General features: G+C 53.8%; 9 protein-coding genes across 9 annotated transcripts in view; 5 read left to right on the plus strand and 4 right to left on the minus strand.

Moving 5' to 3' along the window:
• Positions 1 to 1,750: 1,750 nt before the first annotated feature.
• On the plus strand, positions 1,751 to 3,042 carry EI97DRAFT_374530 (uncharacterized protein; the record flags this gene model as incomplete). The annotated part of the gene is made up of 3 exons (XM_033795459.1): positions 1,751 to 2,357; positions 2,409 to 2,830; positions 2,881 to 3,042. The coding sequence occupies 3 exons, from the start codon at positions 1,751 to 1,753 to the stop codon at positions 3,040 to 3,042; spliced, it is 1,191 nt and encodes a 396-aa protein (XP_033655533.1).
• Positions 3,043 to 3,462: 420 nt separating this feature from the next.
• Positions 3,463 to 6,484, plus strand: EI97DRAFT_493199 (uncharacterized protein; the record flags this gene model as incomplete). The annotated part of the gene is made up of 7 exons (XM_033802354.1): positions 3,463 to 3,769; positions 3,851 to 4,101; positions 4,215 to 4,322; positions 4,400 to 4,529; positions 4,586 to 4,610; positions 4,668 to 4,877; positions 6,426 to 6,484. Exons 1-7 carry the CDS (start codon positions 3,506 to 3,508, stop codon positions 6,482 to 6,484), a joined length of 1,047 nt encoding a protein of 348 aa, XP_033655534.1. The 5' UTR covers positions 3,463 to 3,505.
• Positions 6,485 to 6,697: 213 nt separating this feature from the next.
• On the plus strand, positions 6,698 to 7,759 carry EI97DRAFT_280659 (uncharacterized protein). Its single transcript, XM_033794356.1, has one exon. It carries the CDS (start codon positions 6,919 to 6,921, stop codon positions 7,453 to 7,455), a length of 537 nt encoding a protein of 178 aa, XP_033655535.1. The 5' UTR covers positions 6,698 to 6,918; the 3' UTR covers positions 7,456 to 7,759.
• A 2,320-nt stretch (positions 7,760 to 10,079) lies between these two features.
• EI97DRAFT_280511 (uncharacterized protein) lies at positions 10,080 to 14,292 on the minus strand. Its single transcript, XM_033794353.1, has 5 exons — positions 13,833 to 14,292; positions 13,384 to 13,764; positions 11,682 to 13,326; positions 11,324 to 11,628; positions 10,080 to 11,269 (listed from the first exon to the last, which is right to left on the minus strand). Exons 1-5 carry the CDS (start codon positions 14,062 to 14,064, stop codon positions 10,404 to 10,406), a joined length of 3,429 nt encoding a protein of 1,142 aa, XP_033655536.1. The 5' UTR covers positions 14,065 to 14,292; the 3' UTR covers positions 10,080 to 10,403.
• Positions 13,891 to 14,984, minus strand: EI97DRAFT_280672 (uncharacterized protein). Its single transcript, XM_033794357.1, has one exon. It carries the CDS (start codon positions 14,889 to 14,891, stop codon positions 14,211 to 14,213), a length of 681 nt encoding a protein of 226 aa, XP_033655537.1. The 5' UTR covers positions 14,892 to 14,984; the 3' UTR covers positions 13,891 to 14,210.
• Positions 14,985 to 15,423: 439 nt separating this feature from the next.
• EI97DRAFT_432087 (uncharacterized protein) lies at positions 15,424 to 16,123 on the plus strand. The gene has a single exon (XM_033798086.1). It carries the CDS (start codon positions 15,523 to 15,525, stop codon positions 15,907 to 15,909), a length of 387 nt encoding a protein of 128 aa, XP_033655538.1. The 5' UTR covers positions 15,424 to 15,522; the 3' UTR covers positions 15,910 to 16,123.
• Positions 16,091 to 16,877, plus strand: EI97DRAFT_280549 (uncharacterized protein). Its single transcript, XM_033794354.1, has one exon. The coding sequence runs from the start codon at positions 16,273 to 16,275 to the stop codon at positions 16,720 to 16,722; it is 450 nt and encodes a 149-aa protein (XP_033655539.1). The 5' UTR covers positions 16,091 to 16,272; the 3' UTR covers positions 16,723 to 16,877.
• A 156-nt stretch (positions 16,878 to 17,033) lies between these two features.
• On the minus strand, positions 17,034 to 17,684 carry EI97DRAFT_374387 (uncharacterized protein; the record flags this gene model as incomplete). The annotated part of the gene is made up of 2 exons (XM_033795451.1): positions 17,034 to 17,249; positions 17,325 to 17,684. 2 exons carry the CDS (start codon positions 17,682 to 17,684, stop codon positions 17,034 to 17,036), a joined length of 576 nt encoding a protein of 191 aa, XP_033655540.1.
• A 1,267-nt stretch (positions 17,685 to 18,951) lies between these two features.
• Positions 18,952 to 20,195, minus strand: part of EI97DRAFT_500213 (uncharacterized protein) — a 1,874-nt gene continuing 630 nt past the window's right edge. The window contains exon 2 of the mRNA XM_033802651.1: positions 18,952 to 20,054. Coding sequence (XP_033655541.1) covers positions 19,271 to 20,054 — 784 coding nt within the window. The 3' untranslated portion in view covers positions 18,952 to 19,270. The remainder of the gene's footprint in view (positions 20,055 to 20,195) is intronic.

Below are 20,195 nucleotides of genomic sequence, written 5' to 3' on the forward strand. Positions count from 1 at the left end.
GGGTCTGCAAAAACTAGACTAACGCTTCTGGGTAAACCAACTTTTGTGGCGCCGGCATTACCGATATCCGACCGCCGAGCCACCAACTGTGTAATCTACGTAGGTACTGTGTATGTAATAAGCAAACTTCTTATACACAGCATCTCATCAGCCCGTTAGTGTCAATAAAGGCAGATATGAATTACAATAGGAGAATTACATCGAGCGCTCGCATGGAACTAGCTCAGACAACAGCAATATGACGCTGATATTCAAGCCGCAGCGTGCATATACAGGCGGCTTCTGATCCGTTACGATTCCGCGGGACATAGCGGGTGTACCGTCTGGATATGCTCCTAAAATTCCAATCTTTACTGTCTATTTCCTTTCATCTGGTTGATTCCTTCACAGTCGTTTGCTTTTGTGCATAGCTTTGTTCTGTACCCGCTTGTTCTGTCGTCACTTCCCATTTAGGAAAGTCATGATGCCAAACGGATGGTGCAAAACTCCACTCGCACTCGCACATCCTGGGCCTCTTTTCCAATCCCCTCGCCCGATCCACTGTATTCCTCTCTCATTGACCCTTCTGATTCCTACTGTGAAATAAAAAGTTATGGTCTCGGCTCCCACATTCGTGATTGCGGAACGCTAGCTCGTCCCAGAGTATAACATGCCAAAGGTTTGATGTTTTGCCCTTTCCTCCACTTTCTACATTCCACCTTCACCTTTGCATCTCTCCTTGTAAGTCTTGGCTGATTATAAGTACGGTATGCCTAACGCCTCACAGCTCCCCGTACGGCGATCGAGCGAGCAAAAACTTTATCAATCCGCCCTCGATTCCTGCATCCACGGTATCCAGAACTTCTCCATTTCTCCACGCCCTCCCGCTCCCGTGATTCAACCCAGTGCCCAAGTCGGTGAGCAAACCGATCCCTCTCTCTTGCGGCCGCCCACTGACTTCACCGCCTCAGTGGATCTCGCGAACAACCAAAGCAAGAGCACTCACCCGCACTCCTCCAACACCATCTCACTTCCCACGCCTTCGCCCGCAAACCCGTCACTCTCAACTCCAGCATCTGTTTTCAGTACACAACAAGCTTCTGCAGGTGCGCCTTTACATCGCCGACAGACGCGACTCTTACTTACTCTTCTTGCCACACAGAAAACGCCATGAATCCCTCTCGCGGCGCTCCCGGCAAAGGCTTCAGTAGCCAGGACGCTAAGACTAACAACAACCCCGCCTCGCAACCAACTGGTGCGCCTCCCAAGATTAGTCTCAAGAAAGCTGCCGTCAGGATGGTTCGCCCTGCAGGCCCGCCTCCGCCCGCCTTTAGCCCTGCCAACGGTAGTCCGTAAGTGAAATCACTCTATAACGTTTTACATCCTAGTTCTCTAACGCATCTTCGACGCAAGATCGCTTGGTAATGCCATTGGCACTCCAGCTCCCACTCAAGAACGTCGTATGCAACCGAAGACAGAGGGGAGTGGCACCATACACAAGGCTACGCAATCCTCCGTTCAAGACAAACCTCGTCCACTCTCCAACGACGTCAAGCCTCTCGAATCATCAACTAGAGAAATCTCTGAATCTCTGGCAACCAAGTTTGCGCGCCTCAATGCCGCACAGCCTTCGGGGACGCCATCGCCAACGCCAACCATGTCTGGCATGAAGGAGGGGATGCCACGCCAATCTACGCTCGCCGTGGACAAGCCAGGCGAGCGCCAGAACACAGGATCTGAATCGACAAACCTGCTTGTGGGCAATAAACTCATGAGCAACAAAGGAACTGCAGATTTCACCGGCCCCACGTCAAATGGCCGCAGCACTTCCGCCGACTCAAGGACTCAAGGTGATGCTCACCGTTTGAAGAATACGTTGCCATCCCGCAAGCTGGAGTCGGAATACTTCCTCCAAGGTTTAGAGGCTCTCCAAAAGCTCTCATCGCTTCCTCTCCCGGATGACGCGCCTCTCAAGGTCATTTGGGCGGCAGCTGATAAGTTGCGAGGCGTATATGCTTCCCCAATTGGGACGTATGCGCTTGCCACCTTGCTGAGCATGAAGTCCAAATGTGAAGACGCCATCAAAACCTACATCAATGGGCTGACAAAAAACATTGGGAGCCCCATCTCTTCGGAGAGAGTGGCACAGCTCCTCCAAGAGTGCGGGGGCAACTTCGTCCGTTTTTGTGCTCAGCTTGCGGATGAAAAGTTCCTTCGTCTTCAGGATCTCCAAGAAGTTGTTGGACTGTCGAACGCGATCACCAACGTTGTTCCCCCGGGTAACGGCACGATGTTGGGCGGCTCGAAGGTTTCCATTTCTTCAGTCGATCCCGCGGACAACATGACCAAATGGCCCAGTCAGACAAAGCGCGCCAACGGTGAGTGGCTCCCTGTTCCAACCACCAATTGTAACTGACAAATGTCAATAGGAGCCGGGAACCGCACCGTGAGTCTCAAGCGTGTGGGAGACATCACTACCATCCACCAACTCCAAGCTTTGGTTTGGGGTGGAAGAATCGAGTCTCTGAATCTGCCTGAACCAGGCAAGAGCTTCGCCTTTGTCAAATTCATGACCGCACAGGCCTGCCAAAACTACCTGGCCGCAACGGAAAACGGCGTTGAAGTTCCCGGAGGCAAGCCCGGGGCTATTGTCCTTGTGGATGGTCAACCTGGACCCAATTCCGTCAATGACAACTTGCAGGCGTGCATTGAAGGGGAGGTGACTCGCTGCGTCCGCGCTCTTGATGCTGACAGTGACTGGGGTGACAAAGCACTTGAGAAACTCGCCGAGGGGACTGGCAAGGAGAAGCGGAAGGTCGACATCATCAAGCGTGGGAGAACGGGGCATGGTGTAAGTGTCTTTGGTGAATTCGGATGAAGCCCTGGCTGACGATGATCTAGCGATACTTCATCGAATTTCGATTTGCCAACATCTATGATGCTCTGAGTTTCAAGCGCCAGTTGGCAGAGGAGGAGGACTGGGAGCGATGTACTATCGTGTACGCGCCGGATCCATGCGAGATTGCCGACGGTGTCCACTTCACCGACCTGGTGGACGTCTAGATGCCTTGCCTCTATGCGATGCACGTATACCTTCCTTCAGCATTGCATCTTGAAGGCGTTCTCCTCACTGGCAGCTGTCTTTTCACTTCTTCGAATGTGATGGGATATCGCGGATGTAACTATAGTTGACGAGCCTGCACAAGCAAGCCATTCTCTCCGAAGATACTTCCAATGACGGTCTAGGATTTGGAATATGGATGGATTTTAGCAAGTTGTGGGAGGGGGTTCAGGAAGTTATCTTCAAATGGACTCAAGGAAAGCCCGTTAAACAAATTCCTTTTCAGTAGATTCTCCTTCTACACAGTATGGTGTTAGCGAATCTGCGCAGATTTACGAGGTGCCCAGGTGGTAAAGGTGGTCATGCACGTGCCACCGCTTTCAACGTCATCCGATCAGATCGATAGCGCGACCCCAGCACGATGTACTTGTACACGTCCAACGCACCCTCGTCCAGCCGTCAAATATGTTCCGCTGGCGGCCATTGCAGACGCCTCTCCAAGCCTTCGACCGATCCTTCCAATGGCAGCCTCGGATTTTGCATCGTACAGTCCAGCACCGCTGGTATAGATTCGGAGGTCCGCACCGCGGTCCCCAATATCGCTACTTCAGGCAGCATGCCGGCCAGCGCATCACCAACTGGATCCAGGGTCCCACATTCTTCCGAGATGCGACGTTGATAAGTCTGGGAGCTGGCGGGATCTACTTGTGGAATCTTGAGGAAGTTCCCGTATGTTCTGTTCCAACTTCCTGTCCCGCGCGCAATGGTCGCTCCAGCATTTGCCCACGCTAACAACCAACGCGCCCGCAGATCTCAGGTCGTCGCCGATTCAACATCATCAGCCCCGGTTTCGAAGCCTACATTGCGCAGAAGACGATGAAGGAGATTATGCAAGAGTACCGAGGACGGTTCCTGCCCGAGTGGGATCCGCGCGTGCAGCAGGTGCGGAGGGTGCTGTATCGGTTGTTGCCGTACGTTCGCGATGCCGGGGGCTTGCAGGATGTGGATTGGGAGGTGCATGTCATTGACAGCCCGGAGATGAATGCTTTTGTGATTCCTGGGTGAGTGCGAGGGAAGTCTTACATGTGGGCCGGGGCATAATTATCATGCGCCTCGTCGGTGGATGGACGGATACTTTTGATCTGGGAGCATGGAGGCTGATGTGCGCATACAGGGGCAAAGTCTTCTTCTTCACGGGGATACTACCAATGTGCAGGACCGAGGACGGCATCGCTGCCGTCATGGCGCACGAGATTGCGCACGTGGTTGCGCATCATACGGCGTGAGTACCTCGACCCCTGATATCTTGAAGAAGGGGAAAAGTGAAACCACGGGCTACGACTTACGCGAGCGCGACAGGGAGAAGCTGAGCCGGGCTCCCTTTATTCTCATGGGAGTGCTGCTGTTGTACATGGTGGATGTATCGTTTACGATGGGAACCGCGTTGATGAACCTCTTCCTTGAGTATCCGGGGAGTAGAAAGCAAGAGGTATATTCTCCTTATGTCTCATGTTACAGGTTTCTGGATTGCTAACACCACTCCAGGAGGAAGCCGACTTCATTGGATTGCGTAATTGCTTACCTTTCCCACGCTCACTCCCTCATACTAACCATCCACCTCCCGCAGTAATGATGGCAGAAGGCTGCTACCGCCCCGAAGCCGCCGCCGAACTCTGGGCCCGCATGGACCGCCTGGAAGCCGCGCGCGGCGAGCGGACGCCGGAGATCCTAACCACGCATCCCTCGCATGGACGTCGCGAGGCGAAGATCCGGGAGTGGTTGCCGAAGGCGTACGAGAAGAGGGAGCATTCGGACTGTGGGAATATCATGGGGTTTGGTAGGTTCTCGTTTTCGATCTACTTCTTTTTCTCTTTTAGTTTCTCTCTCTCCTCCTTTTCATTTGTTTAACCGCAAGCTGTGTTGATGAGGAGAGAAGGCGGGAACTGGATCATGATGTGCTAACACTGATCTAGCGGACAAGTTCGCGCAGGTCTTTGACGAATTCAGACGATGGTAGTGCAGTGTGGACCTGACGATTCGACGATTGATGGTTTGACATTCAGAAGGCGAGTCAGCCGTTGTTAGACTAGCATCGCAAGAAGTGTACTGTTACATGCAAATAGATACCCCATTCCTATCTCTCTCTCTCTTTCCCCCTCTTTCTCCGTATCTCTTCGGCGCTGTATCGACATTCGTGAGCCGTGACAATGGTGGTCTAAAACCGCGTCATGCGGCCGGACGAAATATGTCGACGAGGATTAGGCTTTCGAACATATACCTACCGAGCGGATCTCGGGACGCATGCAGGATAGATAGAGGCTTCGCTTCCACGAAGCCGTCATCGTCGCAGAGAGCAATGGCACCAGCCACAGGCGCAATCATACCATTCTAACCCGACTTTGATGTTATGATTACTTTCCGTATCCATACCAGACAGAACTCGCAATACCAGTGTACTCACTTCTCCCCTCTTGGCAATTCACCAGCCACACGGATTCGTTAGACGCGTTGCAATCCCGATCATCGCCTCAGGATTACCCTTGGCTTCTCAAGTTGCCGGAGAGAAGTGCACGCTGGTTTTCCATTCGCTGTGGATATACCTAGCCATGGATGGTCAAGGTCAAGGTCAAGGTCAAGGTCGGAGACAAGGACATGGCTGGCACCCATACCTTGCTGCTAGCAAAACCAACCATGCAGAGGTTTTGATGCAGTGTGATGGGATTGACAGTGAAGCATGATTGCTTCCTAGAGATCCTAGGCACGTCTTCTCAGTGAGGGAGGCCTCGCATGCAATCATGTAACTATTTCCAAATCTTCGCACTTCAAGGCTGGGGTACCTCGCATATGCATATGCACTGTACTTAGTAGTAGGGTATGAGACTAACCACTTTAAGGCGCCCTTTTTTTCGGGTTACTATGGGTGTGTACTAACTGCCTATCACATACTTTTCTATGCGTTCAAAGCCGCAGTAGTGCTGTATATGAACCCCACTTACAGAGAGGCAGAGAGAGACACTACAACTCGGCTAGCTCTAGCGAAATCCCGAAAGAACGCATGCGGCAAGTACAGAGGCACGCACAACGTTGACATTGTGCGAAGTACGGATACCATAGTACTTGTTATTCGGATCCGGGTTTCGCGGGATCTGGTGTGAACATGGTAGGAGGAGAGAAAAGAAAAGACAATTCTCGCTGACCTTTTTTTTTGCTTTTTCGCTGTGCTGCATATGCGATGTAGTGCTAGGGTCGGAGGTAAGAAAGGAAAAGAAAAAAGAAGAAAAAAAGAATGTCGTTGATCAATGATGTAGAGAGAGACATGTGTTTATCGGGCGTTTTTGGGGTTATCGCGATGTCGGGATGGGGCTAATAATAATGCGAGCGAAAGTCCGAAGACGAAAACGACTACTGCATCATTTACAATTGCGTCTTGTCTTTTTGCTTTGAGTTGAAGAAAGAAACACTGGAGGTGGTGGCTGTTTTGGTGGCTCCAAAAGTACAAGGTCCTGCATTCATCAATATCCTACCGTCACACAAAACCAGCCTCTCCCTTGCGTCGAGCACATTCTCTCCACGTGGCCATCAGAGCACGCTGAACACAGACACAGCGTCTATATAATTCTCCTACCTAGTTCCACGGCAGCAGTCACTGTACAGGAGGGCGTGCAAATCGCAAAAGCAAATACAAAAATGGAGGTACGTGAACCCCTAGTTTTCGTTGACAGCCATGCTGCATATATTAAATATCGTTCCACTTCCTAACCGAGCACTCTACCGGCGCCCCGGATGTATGTCGTGTCCGCATTTTCGCCGCGTGGGTACATCATCTACTACAGAGGATACACACATATCCTTGTCCTGCATCTTCAGGGCCTGCCTTTATGTCATTCGGCATTGCAGGACGGCGTAGAGAAGCCTCACCGTCCAATTCTCTCAGCAAAGGTTGCTTCTCCTACCTATCAATTGCATGCGGACAGGGGTATCTACCGAACGCTACACTATCGTGGTACTCCATACTTTTTCTCTCCCTTCTAAAGAAACCCAACACGACCGGTTTACGTTATCTACGGATACCAGTCCCTGCTTGCCTGCTTGCCTGCTTGCCTGCTTGCTTGCTTGCCTGCTTTTCCCTGCGTCGTTCCCAAAAAGAAAACATCTTGCATACCGTGCTGTGTTGTAATAGTGACGACTCTGCCTTGCCCGCATATTTTCGAGAAAAACCAATTTCGAAACGAAAACGAGAAGAAAAAAGAACAGCTCCTGTTTCAGGTGTCTCGCTTGAAAGTGGCGTGTTCTTAACCTCGTCTATGACGATATCTTGCCGAGCTCGTCTTACCAGTACAGACAGTCCCCTTGGGTCATTCGGTTTTCCTTTTCTCGTTCCAGATGCAGCTGGTGCGATAGTCTTAAACAGGTAAACAACAAACAACGTCGATGAATGACAGGGCGTAATAATATCCCTTCCCCCCCGCCCACCAAGGCAAAAACGCGCCCATCACGCCTTCCCCAAATATCCAATGTCTAAGCGAACGTGTCTCTGAATCCCAGCACCGCCACCAGCCTCTTGTTTCGCGGATCCCATTTCGATAATGCCTGCATAGAGTGGCGTGGTGACTTTGGTATTCGGGCCTCGCCGCCCCTACATAGTAGAGTCCAATCACTGTGTTGCACCCTCAGTTTCACCGCTTTAATTGGTTGCGGAAGGCGGCCGGGATAGAGCGTAGATCCCCTTACTCGTTACTTGAGCGGGTGTGAGTGGATCCATATTGCATCGTTGCATACGCATCTCGTCTACTCCGTACTGTCTCACCGAGTTAACGAAAAAACAACGTCAATAAAAAGCATTGTTCCGGGCCTACCAGTACGGGAAAAGAAGAAAGAACTGCTTCTCCACGCACTCGAAGCGGAAGGCTGCGTGGCAAGTATACTCTCCTTCGGTGTATGGCGAAATATGCAAACACGATACTACCGATGTCAATTGCAAGAAGGGCTGAGCCATGATGGTTTCAGGCCCACTCCCTAGCGATGATGGACCACTCTTCTCGTGTCGTAACGTGTTGGACCTTTTCCCTTTTCTCATTTCTTTCCCTTTCCCTTTCCCTTTCCCTTTTCTTTCTTTTTCTTTTCTTTTCTTCCTTTTTTCCACGTGTGAAACAGGAATCGTCCCCGTTCCATCTCTTGGCAGGCGCTCAGCACCTATTCTGGGAACGCGAACAGGGAGCACCTCCACCTCGTGAATCCTCGTCCATTAATATTCGATCAACGCCATGAGGCGCCTACCGGTGGATGCGTGGCAAAGCCACAGCGGCAGCTTCGGATCGCACCGCTCAAGCCGCCGCCGAGCAACCCTGAATTGAGAAACGGCGAAGCTCAAAAAGCAAAGACGATGTGCATCGGCTGCCAATCGTCTCGATGCCGAAGAACGTCGGATGATTGCATGTTGGCGTGGGGTTGGGCACATGTGAGACCGTCCGGCCACCCCCACGTGTAAATCGATATCCAACCTCCACCTCCGCAACCCGAGAGACCACACTTCTCCCGTTCTGTGTAACAGCTGCAGCTTGCCCGAAAGTCGAGACAGCTAAAAAGAAAAAGAAACCCGATAACCTAGGGGACTTACTTCGTAGCCTCTCACTGTACTGTGCAAGCAAGCAAGCACTATCATAAACGGACTGGTCTACTACTGGTGACCAACACCGCACCTTCGGACATGTTCATCTGGTCTGAGTAACACAGTATATCGAGACAATAATGTCCGATGTTGCGACCAACAACGCTGATAGGAAAGTCCTTGAAGCAGAACGGTCCTCCTGCAATAAGGAAGTTCTAGAAACTCAAGGCTGTTGCATTTCAGGACTAACACGTGGGATCGGAAACTGCGATGACTGCAAAACCGTGCCCGAAGCCATCCGAGCCAGCCAGCAGCTAGGAAGGAGATACCCCTCCCCTACCTTCCTTGACCCTCCGTTTGCTTTTCCTGCTGCAGTGCCTATCACAGTTTGAGTAGGTATTCTAGAATTCCCGCAACACAAATGAGAGCAAACGTCCGCAATCAATGGGGACCTGCAACACAAAAGCGAACGGGAAACGGACTCAAATACTCCGTACAGTAGAAAATAACAAGCTTGGCGGGAAAAGGAATTACCGTCGCCCACTACCTAATCCCGAACGTTGAAATCCTTCATTCCTTTCCCGTATCTTACCTACATCCACGATTACGATTTCAAGCATCCCCTCCCCGGCCCCCTCGTCCCAACACCTTCGGGAAATCCTTCAAAGTCCGACAATAATATCAGAGAGGTTGGTCGCACAACACACCACAGACCGGGCCCGAAACACGCAAAATCCGAGCTGACCGTGAAACCCACCACACACACCAGACAGCTAGTCTATACTCCGTAGAACCTCATTGCGCGTCTTACGTCTCATGTCTTACAGACTCACTACTACTCCGTAAGCAATCCGGCCCCCCCAAGTGCTACTTCTGCGAGTGCACAATACACTCGAAAGTGAGGACGTAAGCCACCCTGCGCTATTGCCTCTGTGTGCCCTGTGGTCCGCTTGCGACAGATATCATGGATGCGCAGGATTGAGATGGTGGAACCGACGGGAATGACGCGATGATGTCCGTCCGCCTGCGATGTAGGTAGCCTAGCCTCGTGTGGTCCGATCCGGTTCCTCACAGAAGAAACCAACAAGATGAGGCCGAACGGATTCATCGGAAAACGAAAACGGCACCAAGAGTATGCGCTTCCTCGACGCGCTTCCTCAAAAGGCCGGTGGCTGGGCCTAACAAGTTCCAACACCTCGTTTATCTGCAACGGTCCCGAGAGGGCTGCATGTGCCGGACGACAAGACGCAAACCTCCATTCGGGAAATTATCCAGCTGCAGGCTGCCTCCAACCTTGGTAAGGCGCAAAGCGATGTGGGCCGGAGAACTCCTGAGGAGTAGCTCCGTATATCTATAGACCTCATCTTATATCAAACTGCACTGCGAACCGAAGACCTTGGATAGCGTGAGAGAAAATACCCAAAGGGTATCCTTCGATATCGATAGCGTGACATATCTACTGTGCAGCGTAACCGAGGAAAGTAAAGAATCCTAGATGTGGTATCATCCCAGAAGAACGGAGCGCTTTTGCGGGCCAAGCGTGCGCTTCAAAATAAGAAAAGGAAAAAGCACGTTGTGCGCATGGTATCATTCGTGCAAAAGAAAGCAAACGGCCGGTCTACACAGCTCCGGTTAGAGGGAGATGAAAAAGGAAAAAGCGATGCTAGCGCGTGTACTGTCAACAGGATATAGACTGGTGAAGTATGGTACAAATGTACAAGAACGGGGCGAGTGAAGGAGAAAAAGAAAAGGCCGTCACGTCTCTTCAGTCAGAGCTTGGTCATCAGTGGTTTCACGCCAACGTTGTGCTTGCTCCGCCATGCGTTTGATGCCCGCAATGCGCTGTGCCCAAAGCGATTCGGCAGGGGTCCTGAATGTGTATGCTCGCTGTGAGCTGATGACCCCAATAGCTTGCAGCACAGCCTTGCGGGAGTCGCGTCCGAAATGAACCGGGTGGTGCAGCCATTCGAGTGATGACTCCAGTTCGGCGTCTAGCGCATGCATGGTTGAGACGTCGATACCCGCTGCAGGCGTAAAAGGGTTTTCGGCGTGGGGAGAGGGAGTCCGAGGTCTATTGGCACTGTCGACGGTCGGCGAGGAATGCCCTGTGCTGTTGGCTGTGCTCGGCGCATCATTGCGTCTAGAGCCAGGTGGCGGAAGTGGAGGCAAACCACCTTTGCCCAGACCTTTGAGGATACTCCTCGTCTCCTTGAGCAAGTGATGGGCTCTTTCGTGCTGTCCGCGGGACACGAGGGTCAAAGCACGCGTCAACATGTCGGAGGTGAGCAGCTCCATCCGTCGTTGGACGATATGGGGGTGAGGTGGAATGGGTGGCGTGGGCGGGCGGTCGGACGGGTTCTTCTTCGACACAGATGGGAGAATGGTGATGGCGAGCAGCGAAGGGCGAGGTAGGTGGCAGACGGTCCCTTCCCTGAGTATATCGCCATAGATAAGGTCGGCCTGGATAAGGGGTACTTCTTCGACACTAAGGCTTCGTGGTTCGTCTTGGTCCAGGGGTCCACCAAGGGCTTCCAAACCTGAAACGATGGTTTCCCAGGGATCTTGGGGGACCTGTTCCGGCGAGCTGGTGTCGGGAGCGATCGCTAGTTGCACGAGGATGTCTGCCCTTCAATTAGCACGCGCCGGGGATATGCTGGGCTGAGCTTGGGACGAACCTCTCTTGTCTCCGAATCGCAAGTCGCCGAGCGATGCCTCTGCATCCCGGCCCGTGGCACGCTTCGTTATTTGCAATGCACCACTAATCTTGACGAACTTGGCCGGAGAGCCCTCCGGCAACCGCAGCTTGAGCTTGACGTTCTGGTGTGAAATGCTCTGAAGTGAACCCAAGCATCCCGCAACACATTCGCGGAGCATCATCCAGTCCTTTGCATACGTGTAGGACGCTTTGGTTCGAGTCGATAGCTCAATCATCGTGTCAGGCTTGTGGCTCAGCCCAAGTCCGAATGAGTGAATAGAGACCCTGCGTCATGTCAGTCAGAACATGTAGAAGACGCTGGGAAGTTGGAAACTCACTTTGCCGCTTCCGCCCGCGAAACGACAAAATCAACGCTCTCCGCATCGGACGTGGAGGAGTCGCTGATGAGAAGGATGCTCGCAAGGGGGTTGTTCGATCTCCGTTGCATGAGAAGGTCCATTGCCACATTGGCGCCCTCGACGACGTCGGCGCGGGGGCTTTTCTGGCCCACAGGACGGATTGAATCCAGCACCTTGGGCCAGTCCTTCCATGCTTTGCTCGTCATTCCAACGATGGGTACTCCTCCTCCGCTTGACCCGAATGTGACCAATCCCATGCGGTCCCTTTCACCCAGATGCTGCACCAAGAACTTGAGCGTGTCGCGAAGGAGGTTGATCTTGAGCCCTTGCATCGAAGAGGACACGGGAATGACCACGACGATATCGAGGGGTACGTGGACTTGGCCGGTGGGCCGCGGTTCATGCATACCTGCACGCGAGTGCGTGTATTCGGTAGGTGCCGTGACGGTGGATCGAGCAGCGCCATAAGACGACGAGTTGACCGAGGACACGCGGTTGGGCCGAGACGCTCGGTATTCGTCATCCTCCGTGCCAGAGTTGTCCTGCTCGTAATCCGGCATTCTTCCACCGGGTTGAGCAAAGTCCATCCGGATATCCATCAAGGCGCGTCGCCAGAGATCCAGCTGGCTTCTGTTTTGGAACTGCAAGTGAAAAGCCGGCAGTTCAGGGACGGAGAGACTGAGCGTCAAGATGGCATCTTCTGGGGAGTATTCCACCTGGTTGAGGTGCTTTTTGATCAAGATGGAGCCCTTCAGCGTGCACCTCGGCTTGCGGAGTGGTTGCTCAGAGCCCGGGTACTGCGGTGTAGGGCCGGCTTTCTTCTCCTTGACGCAAATGAGCATCTCCGAGAAGAGATAGCACTCGAGCTCTTGCCATGATTGGCGGTCCTTTCCGACACGCACATGACCGTGAAGGCGCAGCTTTCCAAAGCGCGAGAAGTCGAGGCCGTGCCAATTGTCAACGCGTGAATGCAGATCTTCGGTGATCTCGTCCAACTCCTCGGCGGACTGGTACGGGGATTCAAACGCAGCTCGCCCGCGCACAGGGGACCTTGGTCTTCCATAGCTCTCCGCGACGCTGGCAACCGAGGGCAGAGGGGGTGCGGCGCGCATGTCATCGGGGTCTGGCCTCCATTTACCATCCACCACCTCGACCGTCACGAGGCAGGTCAAGCTCTGCTGCTGCCGCGAGCGGTTGAGGGTGGGGAATTCGCTGCGCACAGTCACGGTCGGGGCGGGGATGGGGCTCTTGAGGAGGGAGCGGGGGCTACTCAAGCTGCTCTCCATGGCCTGCAGGTCATAGTCGTGGCGCCTCCCGTCGTGGGCCGCAGAATAGTCGGCGGAGGAGGCCACGCCGGTTGCGCCACTATCGCTGCGCAGGTGTTGGCGGCTCATGGAGCCCATCCGTTCAGACATGCGGTCCCTGCTAAGGCTACTATCCCTCTGGCGAGGATGAGGCGACTGGTAACGGCCACTGACATCGCTGTCGCCTCGAGGCCGGCCGTGCGACTGATGTTCGGGTACAGAGGGGTGGTCCCATGGCGTAGGGGTATTTTGGTTGCTGCGGTGGCTGCCCGCCTGGCTCGGGTCGGCGTGTGCTGATCGTACAATGGTGCTTAATTTCTCTACAAAGGGGGCATCAGCAAGAGGGAGGCTCCGCCTGTTCGTAGCGGCGGACTTACCCAGGTCCAGCACGTTTCCACCTCGACTTGTATCCAGGCCCAGGGTTGCGTCGCAGGTAGGACAGTGCTGTGAATCGAATTCGCGAATGTACTCGTAGAAGCAGGCCTCGTGGGACACATGGCCGCACGACAGCTGCAGGATGCGCTCGCCACGCAGGGTATGCTCGAGGGGCTCTTCGCAGACGGCGCACTCGCTGCCTATGAAGGTTCGATCGCGGCGGGTCCTGGACCTCTCAATGTCCAGAACGCCAGCCATGCCTCTGGAGGAGCGAGGGGGACCAGCCGAGTCGAGGGTGGAATTGCTCGGCAGGGTGTGCTTGGTGAAGGGTTTGATGGTGCTCGAGGAGAGGTTGGAGCCGCGGGAATGAGGACGGAAGCCTGCTAGAAGAGACATGAGTGGGTCTGAGCGTGGGAAAGACAATGACTCTGAATGGACTGGGAGTCTGTACTGTGCTGGGTGACAGGCGAGCCAAACTCGACGGCCTTTGGTTTCCTCTGCTTCTTCTTCTTGTCCTTCTTCTTGTCCTCGGAGGACCTGGACGACCTGCTACTGCGATACTTGTTCCCCAGGAGGCCGACTTCGAAGAGGTTGGCTTCAATGTAGGCAGAGTCGCTGGTCTGGTCGTGGTGACGGGGTTGGTGACGAGAGGAGGAAGAGTAGTGGGCAGGCGCGTTGGACATGAGAGCCTCAGATTCAGGAGAGAGGGCAAGGCCAGGTGGGTTTTCGTTCGCCTCAGTCTCGTTTCAGCATTGATGAGACTCTGCGCGGGAAGATCGCTGGGGGAGAGTGGGCACGGCCAGGCGGGACGTGAAGGGGAGGCAGGTCGCTAGACCGGGATGCAAGACGGGGGTTTGAGTGTTTGAAGGATGGCACCGGCGCACGAGCGAAAATAAAAATGGGACTGCGAGACAGGGGAGCAATTGCTGCCGAAGAGAGAGGGTTGGGTGCTGTTGGCTGCTTGGAAAAAGGGGGGAGGGAGGCGATGTCTGATGAGATTGGCGAGGTGACTGAGAGAAGTACTTGTCAGAGTCCGGAGTACGGAGTAGCAGTAGTTGTGTGTCGCGGAAGTGGGCGGCGGGGGAGAAGGCCGTGAGGTTCCAAGGAGGGACCCAGGCCGGCGACTCTGACAGAATTGGATGGACGTGGACATGGTGGTATTCACTAGCCGGTCATATCGCGCGTGCCTGTGGGCGGCCGGCAAACGAAGCACTGACCGAGGGTTGCGAGGTTGGGAGGGGTGGGCCCAGCCAGCCCAGGAACAGACAGATTTTGCCCGAAGCGTTCTGGCAGGTCGTCGAGGAGGGCTGGGGACATTCACCGGGGGAGCCTTGCTGCTGAGACGTGCCAGATGCGTGGTGATGGTGGTGAGGGAGGAGGAGGTGGGTCGGTGGTGGTGGCTCGGGGCTCCGAGGCATGTTCTGCCGGAGGCGCAGGGTTCGCCAGAGCGCCAAACCGGTTTTGCATGAGCTCGAACAATACGGCGCCTCACCTGTTTCGATTGGTGCATACTTTACGCCTGACTCAGCGGAGTCAGCGCCGCTGCATTTGGCGTTCTGTGGCTGTGGCTGGGGCCATGTTCCAAGGTTGAGTTCGAGCCCTGGAAATGTGAGACGGTTCGGGTTTGGGCGAGACACCAATTCCTTCTTTTCCCTTTTTCTTTCGCTCTGCCTTCAACAAACGCTGCTTTGCGAGGATGAAGGGTGAAAGGGGAATGACAGACGGACTGCTCCGTAGTCGGACAGTTGCGTGGAAATGGAAATGCGGACAGAGCTGGGAAGGGTTGAGGAAGGGCCTGCCGTGGAATTCTGCCGGCAAGCATCCTCACGGTTTTGAGCGAGTTCCGAGTCAGGGTTTGAGTTTCGTTTGCAACGCTGCATCCAACATTGAACGAGACGCGAGACACAGGAATCGGCAGGTTCCAAACGCTTTGGCGGAGTGCTTCATGCAAACACCTTGCACCCGTCACTACCTCCTCGTTAACCACCTCTTCCCTTCCCGCCGACTTATTAGCCGACCGTCGACAAGATCATTATTACGGATTAGCTGGGTCTCTGTAGGTTGGTTCCTGACTCGGCAGCGGTGGCAGTACGGTACTGTGACATAGGAGCGTCCAACACAGACGAGGACGAGCAAAACAGATGCCCTTGAAGCAAGGAACTGGACGTTTGTTCTGCTTGTCAATAATCACTCCCGGCGGGCTTTCCCATGATGGCAGAGCTCAGAGCGAATCAGCATACCGAGTACCACAGTACTCCCGTGCCACCTCTGCAACCCCTTCTTCCAACGTCATCCCCTACCCCGAAATCTTTCTGCTCGTTTCGATCCTATATGATATGAATTCGAATCGTCAAAGCTCGCCGCTGGCTCTTTTGAACGTCAATCTCTCTGCTGCCACTGTGCGAGGAACCTTGGAGAGATGTGGCCCGTATCGGCCCCCCTTCCAGAAGCTCGTTGGAATGTTGGAACTTGTTGGAATGGCTGCATTGCTGCTCATCTCCCGTCCCGTTTGCGGCGTAGCAGTCTGATCAATGCCGCCGCCCCTCGCCGGTTTACCTTCTCGACGATCATAGGCTCTCTCGTCCTCGCTTCTGCTGACTGTGCGGCGCACTGGCTGGTGTTGATCACCTCTCGTCGTCGTGCCCCGTGTTCTGCAGCCCTTCCACGTGCCCTCCTTGCCCCTGGTGCCCATCTTTCAGAAGATTGGGCCGACAGATGACGTCCGGGCCAGCCTTGGATACGTTCACCCACCACGAGCCCACCCCACAGCGGCCCCGCCCTCCCTGTTTGGAAAAACTTCGATCCTGGATTCGTACAAGACTCGACTCCTCCAAACTTTATCTTGTCGACACGCTGGAGATTTCCAACACTGAGTAGCGCTAGAGGGATGAATGCCCGGAGCCAGCTCCTCCAGTCGGCTTAGTCGGCTCGCCTATCTGATGGTACCTGGCACGCATCAACACCACTTACAACAAGCCAAGAATGGCCTCCTACTGTGTGATATATCAATCCTGCCACTCTTGTACGTTGGGCACCTCCTCCTGTCAAAGCTAATTTTCAGCTCCTGCAAATCCATCACGAGCCCCATGACACAGCCATTCTTCGTCGAGCGGTCGTCCTTCTGGCGTCGCCTTGGCACCCACCATTTCCCCATGGCCTCATGTCCATCTCGCCCATGCTGCCCATTTCCAAGGTGTGCATCTCCCCCCATAATGGGTTCCGTCGCCGAGTGGCGCTCGCCGGAGCGCCTGACTGAACTTGTTGATCACATTATCGTCATTGACCTCTCTAACCGCGACATTCGACTTGGTGGGAGTGCAATGCTCACCAGCTTTTACTAATAGTAATATCTAAACGGCATGGAAAGTGGCCCTCATGGACTTTTCTGCCCTCAGTCTGTGTAGCTCTCTGTGTCAGATACTCAGGTCCCGTCTCTTTCCTTCAACCCTTTGACATCTTCACCTCCCTTTTCCTTTTCTTCCCTCGTCACTCAGAGACAGCTCGGAAGAATGCGGTTGAAAACATCTCTATTCTAGATACAGACTTCTTTTGGTTCTGCTATGTACATACAAATCACGAACCCCAGAAGAGAAAAAGATATTATACCCTTCCCCCAGAACGCCTCTTCCCAGTCCTTTCGGTCTCACACCCCCTAGCACTTCCTCCACACAAGCTGCCATGTCGCGCTCTTGACATCATAGCTTCCCGCCTTGCCCTGCACCACGGGTCGGAAGTTGACGTTGAGGATTCCCGGGTTTCCGTCCGCGCCTGTGCACTTTGACCAGTTGAGCGTGCTGGTCTTTTGCCGGAGCGTAAACGAGTCCTTGAAGTCCACGTCGGTGCAGACGATGTTGTCGGAGAGAGTCGTCTTGGAGAAAGTGTCAGCGTGTGGGTCTTCACAATGTAACTTCTCCTTCAAGGTGGAAAGGAAAGAAAAACTCACCGTCTTGGCCGCGTTGTCGCTCCAGAAGACTTGCGAATAGGTATCCAGGGAGCTGCCGGGCTTCAGGCTCAGGGTACCCTTATACTCGATCTCCTTGATGGCGACCTGCCATCCCTCGCTCGCGCCCTTGGCCTGCAGGTGGATGCCGCAGTTGCTGGTGTCGTCGCCCTTGAGGCTGCTGAAGGTGAAGGACGCAGAGTCGCCTAGCGTCGTCGATGTCGACTTGACCGAGCCCGGTGCTGAGCAGCCGTTGCCTGCATAGTCGAGGTTGTAGATCTGAGGTGCTGCGGGTGGAGCTTCGGCGGTGGCAGCCACCAGAGCTGCGGGCGCGATGGCGGACAGGAAGAGTGCGGAACGCATTTTGGTTTTGGAGACGAGGTGAGGTTTGGATAAGGACTGGGTTTGCCGTGGGAAATGGACGATGACGACGACGAGGTACGTCTATTGCGGTTCGGATCGCTAGGGTTCCAAAGTCTTGTTTTCTGCAGAGGAGAACAAAGTGGATTGATTCTGATGATAGATAACTCCCGCTCCACGGGCGATCTCCTCCACCTTTATATACCTTTTTTCCCCTTACCTTCCCGCCTCGACCTGTCCTCATGTACAACTCGCCCCTTCGTATCCAACACCCATCCAAACTCCCATGTCCCTCCATCCATCCCCATACCTTCATTTCGAAGCCTAACCGGCCATCCCCAAAACGTGCACGCTCGGACGCAAATCGCCGTCTTCCAGATGCGCACCCCCAACGACGCTAGTAACCGTCCTTGTTGCCACCGTATAGCACATTGGGGTATTCCATCAAGTCACTCCGGGCCCAGACTTTGGCCACCTGCACTACGATTACATTATTGCCACTTTAACTACTTGCACATCGCCAACGGTACGCGCAGCGGGATTCCTTCTTGATTATTGGTATGAGGGCGAGTTTGCTCATCCCTCGTAGGAAACACCGTTGCTCGACCCCCTTCATTTATCCAGATTAAAAAGCCAGAAGTCCAGGTTCACCCACAACAACAATATCCATCCATCGACTCCGTTTATTCTTTCAGAAACGTCGCAGAACCATGTTGCCCAAACGCCGCTCCGTTAAATTTGTTTACCTAAATATAGCTGGATGGTTAATATAGGTGATATTTGATGGCCGACGTTCGAGAAGCTGTTGTCGCGAATATGCTAATAATGCTCCTGCGAAATTTACTTTGCCCAACGTTCCCTGGGTTTTGGGATTTTGACGCGTTGGTAACGTCCAGGGCGGTTCGACTGCCCTCGTGCTATTTTTTTCGCAATCCGGTGTGAGTAGTCTGGAGACGGTGGCGTGGCGCCACGGGCTGCGATGATCTGATGATCAACACCAGGAAAGATGGGAGAGGATGAAACTTACAGTATGTCCCAACCGCACACGTGAGGAGCATATTCGAGATTGAGAGGCTCGACCCTTAACCATCCCATATTCGAACGGGGTAATAAATCAAGAGAGACATGCAGGAACCTGGGATTCCAAAGTCGATCGGCTGCTATTTTTGGTGCTGATCTGGGGATGCAGGGATCATATATACCATAGTATGTATGTACCTGCAACTCACCATGTTTCCTGTACCCTTCACTCCCAGGGTACTTTCAACGTCCCCGTTTGCCGAAATTCTTCTCCTTGGGCGAAATAGGTGATGATAATTTCCAGGTACTCTATGCAAAGGCGGTCCGGATGGCTTTAGTACTGTTCTCTTCATATATGAGAGACAGAAATAGCAACGGATGCAAGTTCGACAACCGGTGAGGATATCTCGGTTTTCGCAACGGTGCTCGCAGTTTCTCCCGTGTCCCTATCCCCAAAAAAATCTCTCTCTCATGGTCCAACATCCACCGCCCAACCTGTACCATCCACTCCCAACGCAGCCACCAGCAAACCCAACTTCCACTCCGCTTCCTTCACACACTCTCAAACCTCATCTCCCCTCCTTCCCCTTCTCAAAACCCTCCGTCCCAGGCCCACTCCCCCCAACCAAATACCACTCCCTCACCAACCAAACCACCGCAACCCCCACCGCCGGCCCCAACACCATCCCCATCCCCACCCACATAACCACCAACACCGCTATCCCCCTCGCCGTGACCCTCCCCACCCTCTTCAAATCCCACATCTCATACCCCCACCAGAGCAACGAACTCGCGACCACGAAAATGTAATCCCACTTGAGCAGCACTTGCATCTGGCCCGTGAACGTGCCGAGTAGCTCATCAGGCAGCGGGGAGGGGTAGAAGATTTCGTACAGCGAGTAGGACGAGGCGAGGAGCGTGTGGAGCCATAGGCCGGCGGAGATGGCTATGAGGGGTAGGAGCGCTAGGAGGAGATGTCGGTGGTAGTGGTTGCTGTGGTGGATACTGTTCGGTTTTGATGCAGTCGCCGTCGAGGCCTGCTTCCTACCTCGAGTTTCGAATAACGTTCTGAGAATATAGTATCCCAGGCTCACGCGCACGGGGTACAATTGCCACAGCCAGGTCCACCAGTGGCGGTCCTGCAGGGTGGAGGCGTGGTACATGAGCCAGACGGGGAGGCTGTGGAGGGGGAGGAGAAGGAAGGTGTATATGAAAGCGTGGTGTGTGTTGATGCGGATGGAGTAGGTGGGTCGGGCTGGTAGGGGGCTGCGGAAGACGTGCGAGAGGAAGTAAACGATTGGTAAGGTGGTTCCACCGCCGACGAGCTGGGCGAGGGTTTGGAAGAGTGTGGGGCTACGAGTAGATGTCAGGGCCTATGTGTTTCCATTTGGATTGAGGTTGGAGATGAGGAATTAAGTAATGCAATGCAGACATCTGATATCAATCAGGTATCATAAGTGCAAAAGAAAGAGAAAAAAAAAAAAAAAAAAAAAA

The sequence above is a fragment of the Westerdykella ornata genome (assembly GCF_010094085.1).
Source record: "Westerdykella ornata strain CBS 379.55 unplaced genomic scaffold EI97scaffold_6, whole genome shotgun sequence".
NCBI classification, from domain to species: domain Eukaryota; kingdom Fungi; phylum Ascomycota; class Dothideomycetes; order Pleosporales; family Sporormiaceae; genus Westerdykella; species Westerdykella ornata.

Bases quoted from the DNA above. Each gene is read 5' to 3' on its own strand.
- EI97DRAFT_280672 (XM_033794357.1), bottom strand. From the start codon at position 14,891: ATGCACCAATCGAAACAGGTGAGGCGCCGTATTGTTCGAGCTCATGCA.
- EI97DRAFT_432087 (XM_033798086.1), top strand. From the start codon at position 15,523: ATGCCCTTGAAGCAAGGAACTGGACGTTTGTTCTGCTTGTCAATAATC.
- EI97DRAFT_280659 (XM_033794356.1), top strand. From the start codon at position 6,919: ATGTCATTCGGCATTGCAGGACGGCGTAGAGAAGCCTCACCGTCCAAT.
- EI97DRAFT_280549 (XM_033794354.1), top strand. From the start codon at position 16,273: ATGCCCGGAGCCAGCTCCTCCAGTCGGCTTAGTCGGCTCGCCTATCTG.
- EI97DRAFT_280511 (XM_033794353.1), bottom strand. From the start codon at position 14,064: ATGTCCAACGCGCCTGCCCACTACTCTTCCTCCTCTCGTCACCAACCC. The intron at 13,765-13,832 runs GTACAGACTCCC...TGTCTCTTCTAG, and splicing joins CTCGCCTGTCACCCAGCACA to CAGGCTTCCGTCCTCATTCC. The intron at 13,327-13,383 runs GTAAGTCCGCCG...CCCCCTTTGTAG, and splicing joins TGGAAACGTGCTGGACCTGG to AGAAATTAAGCACCATTGTA.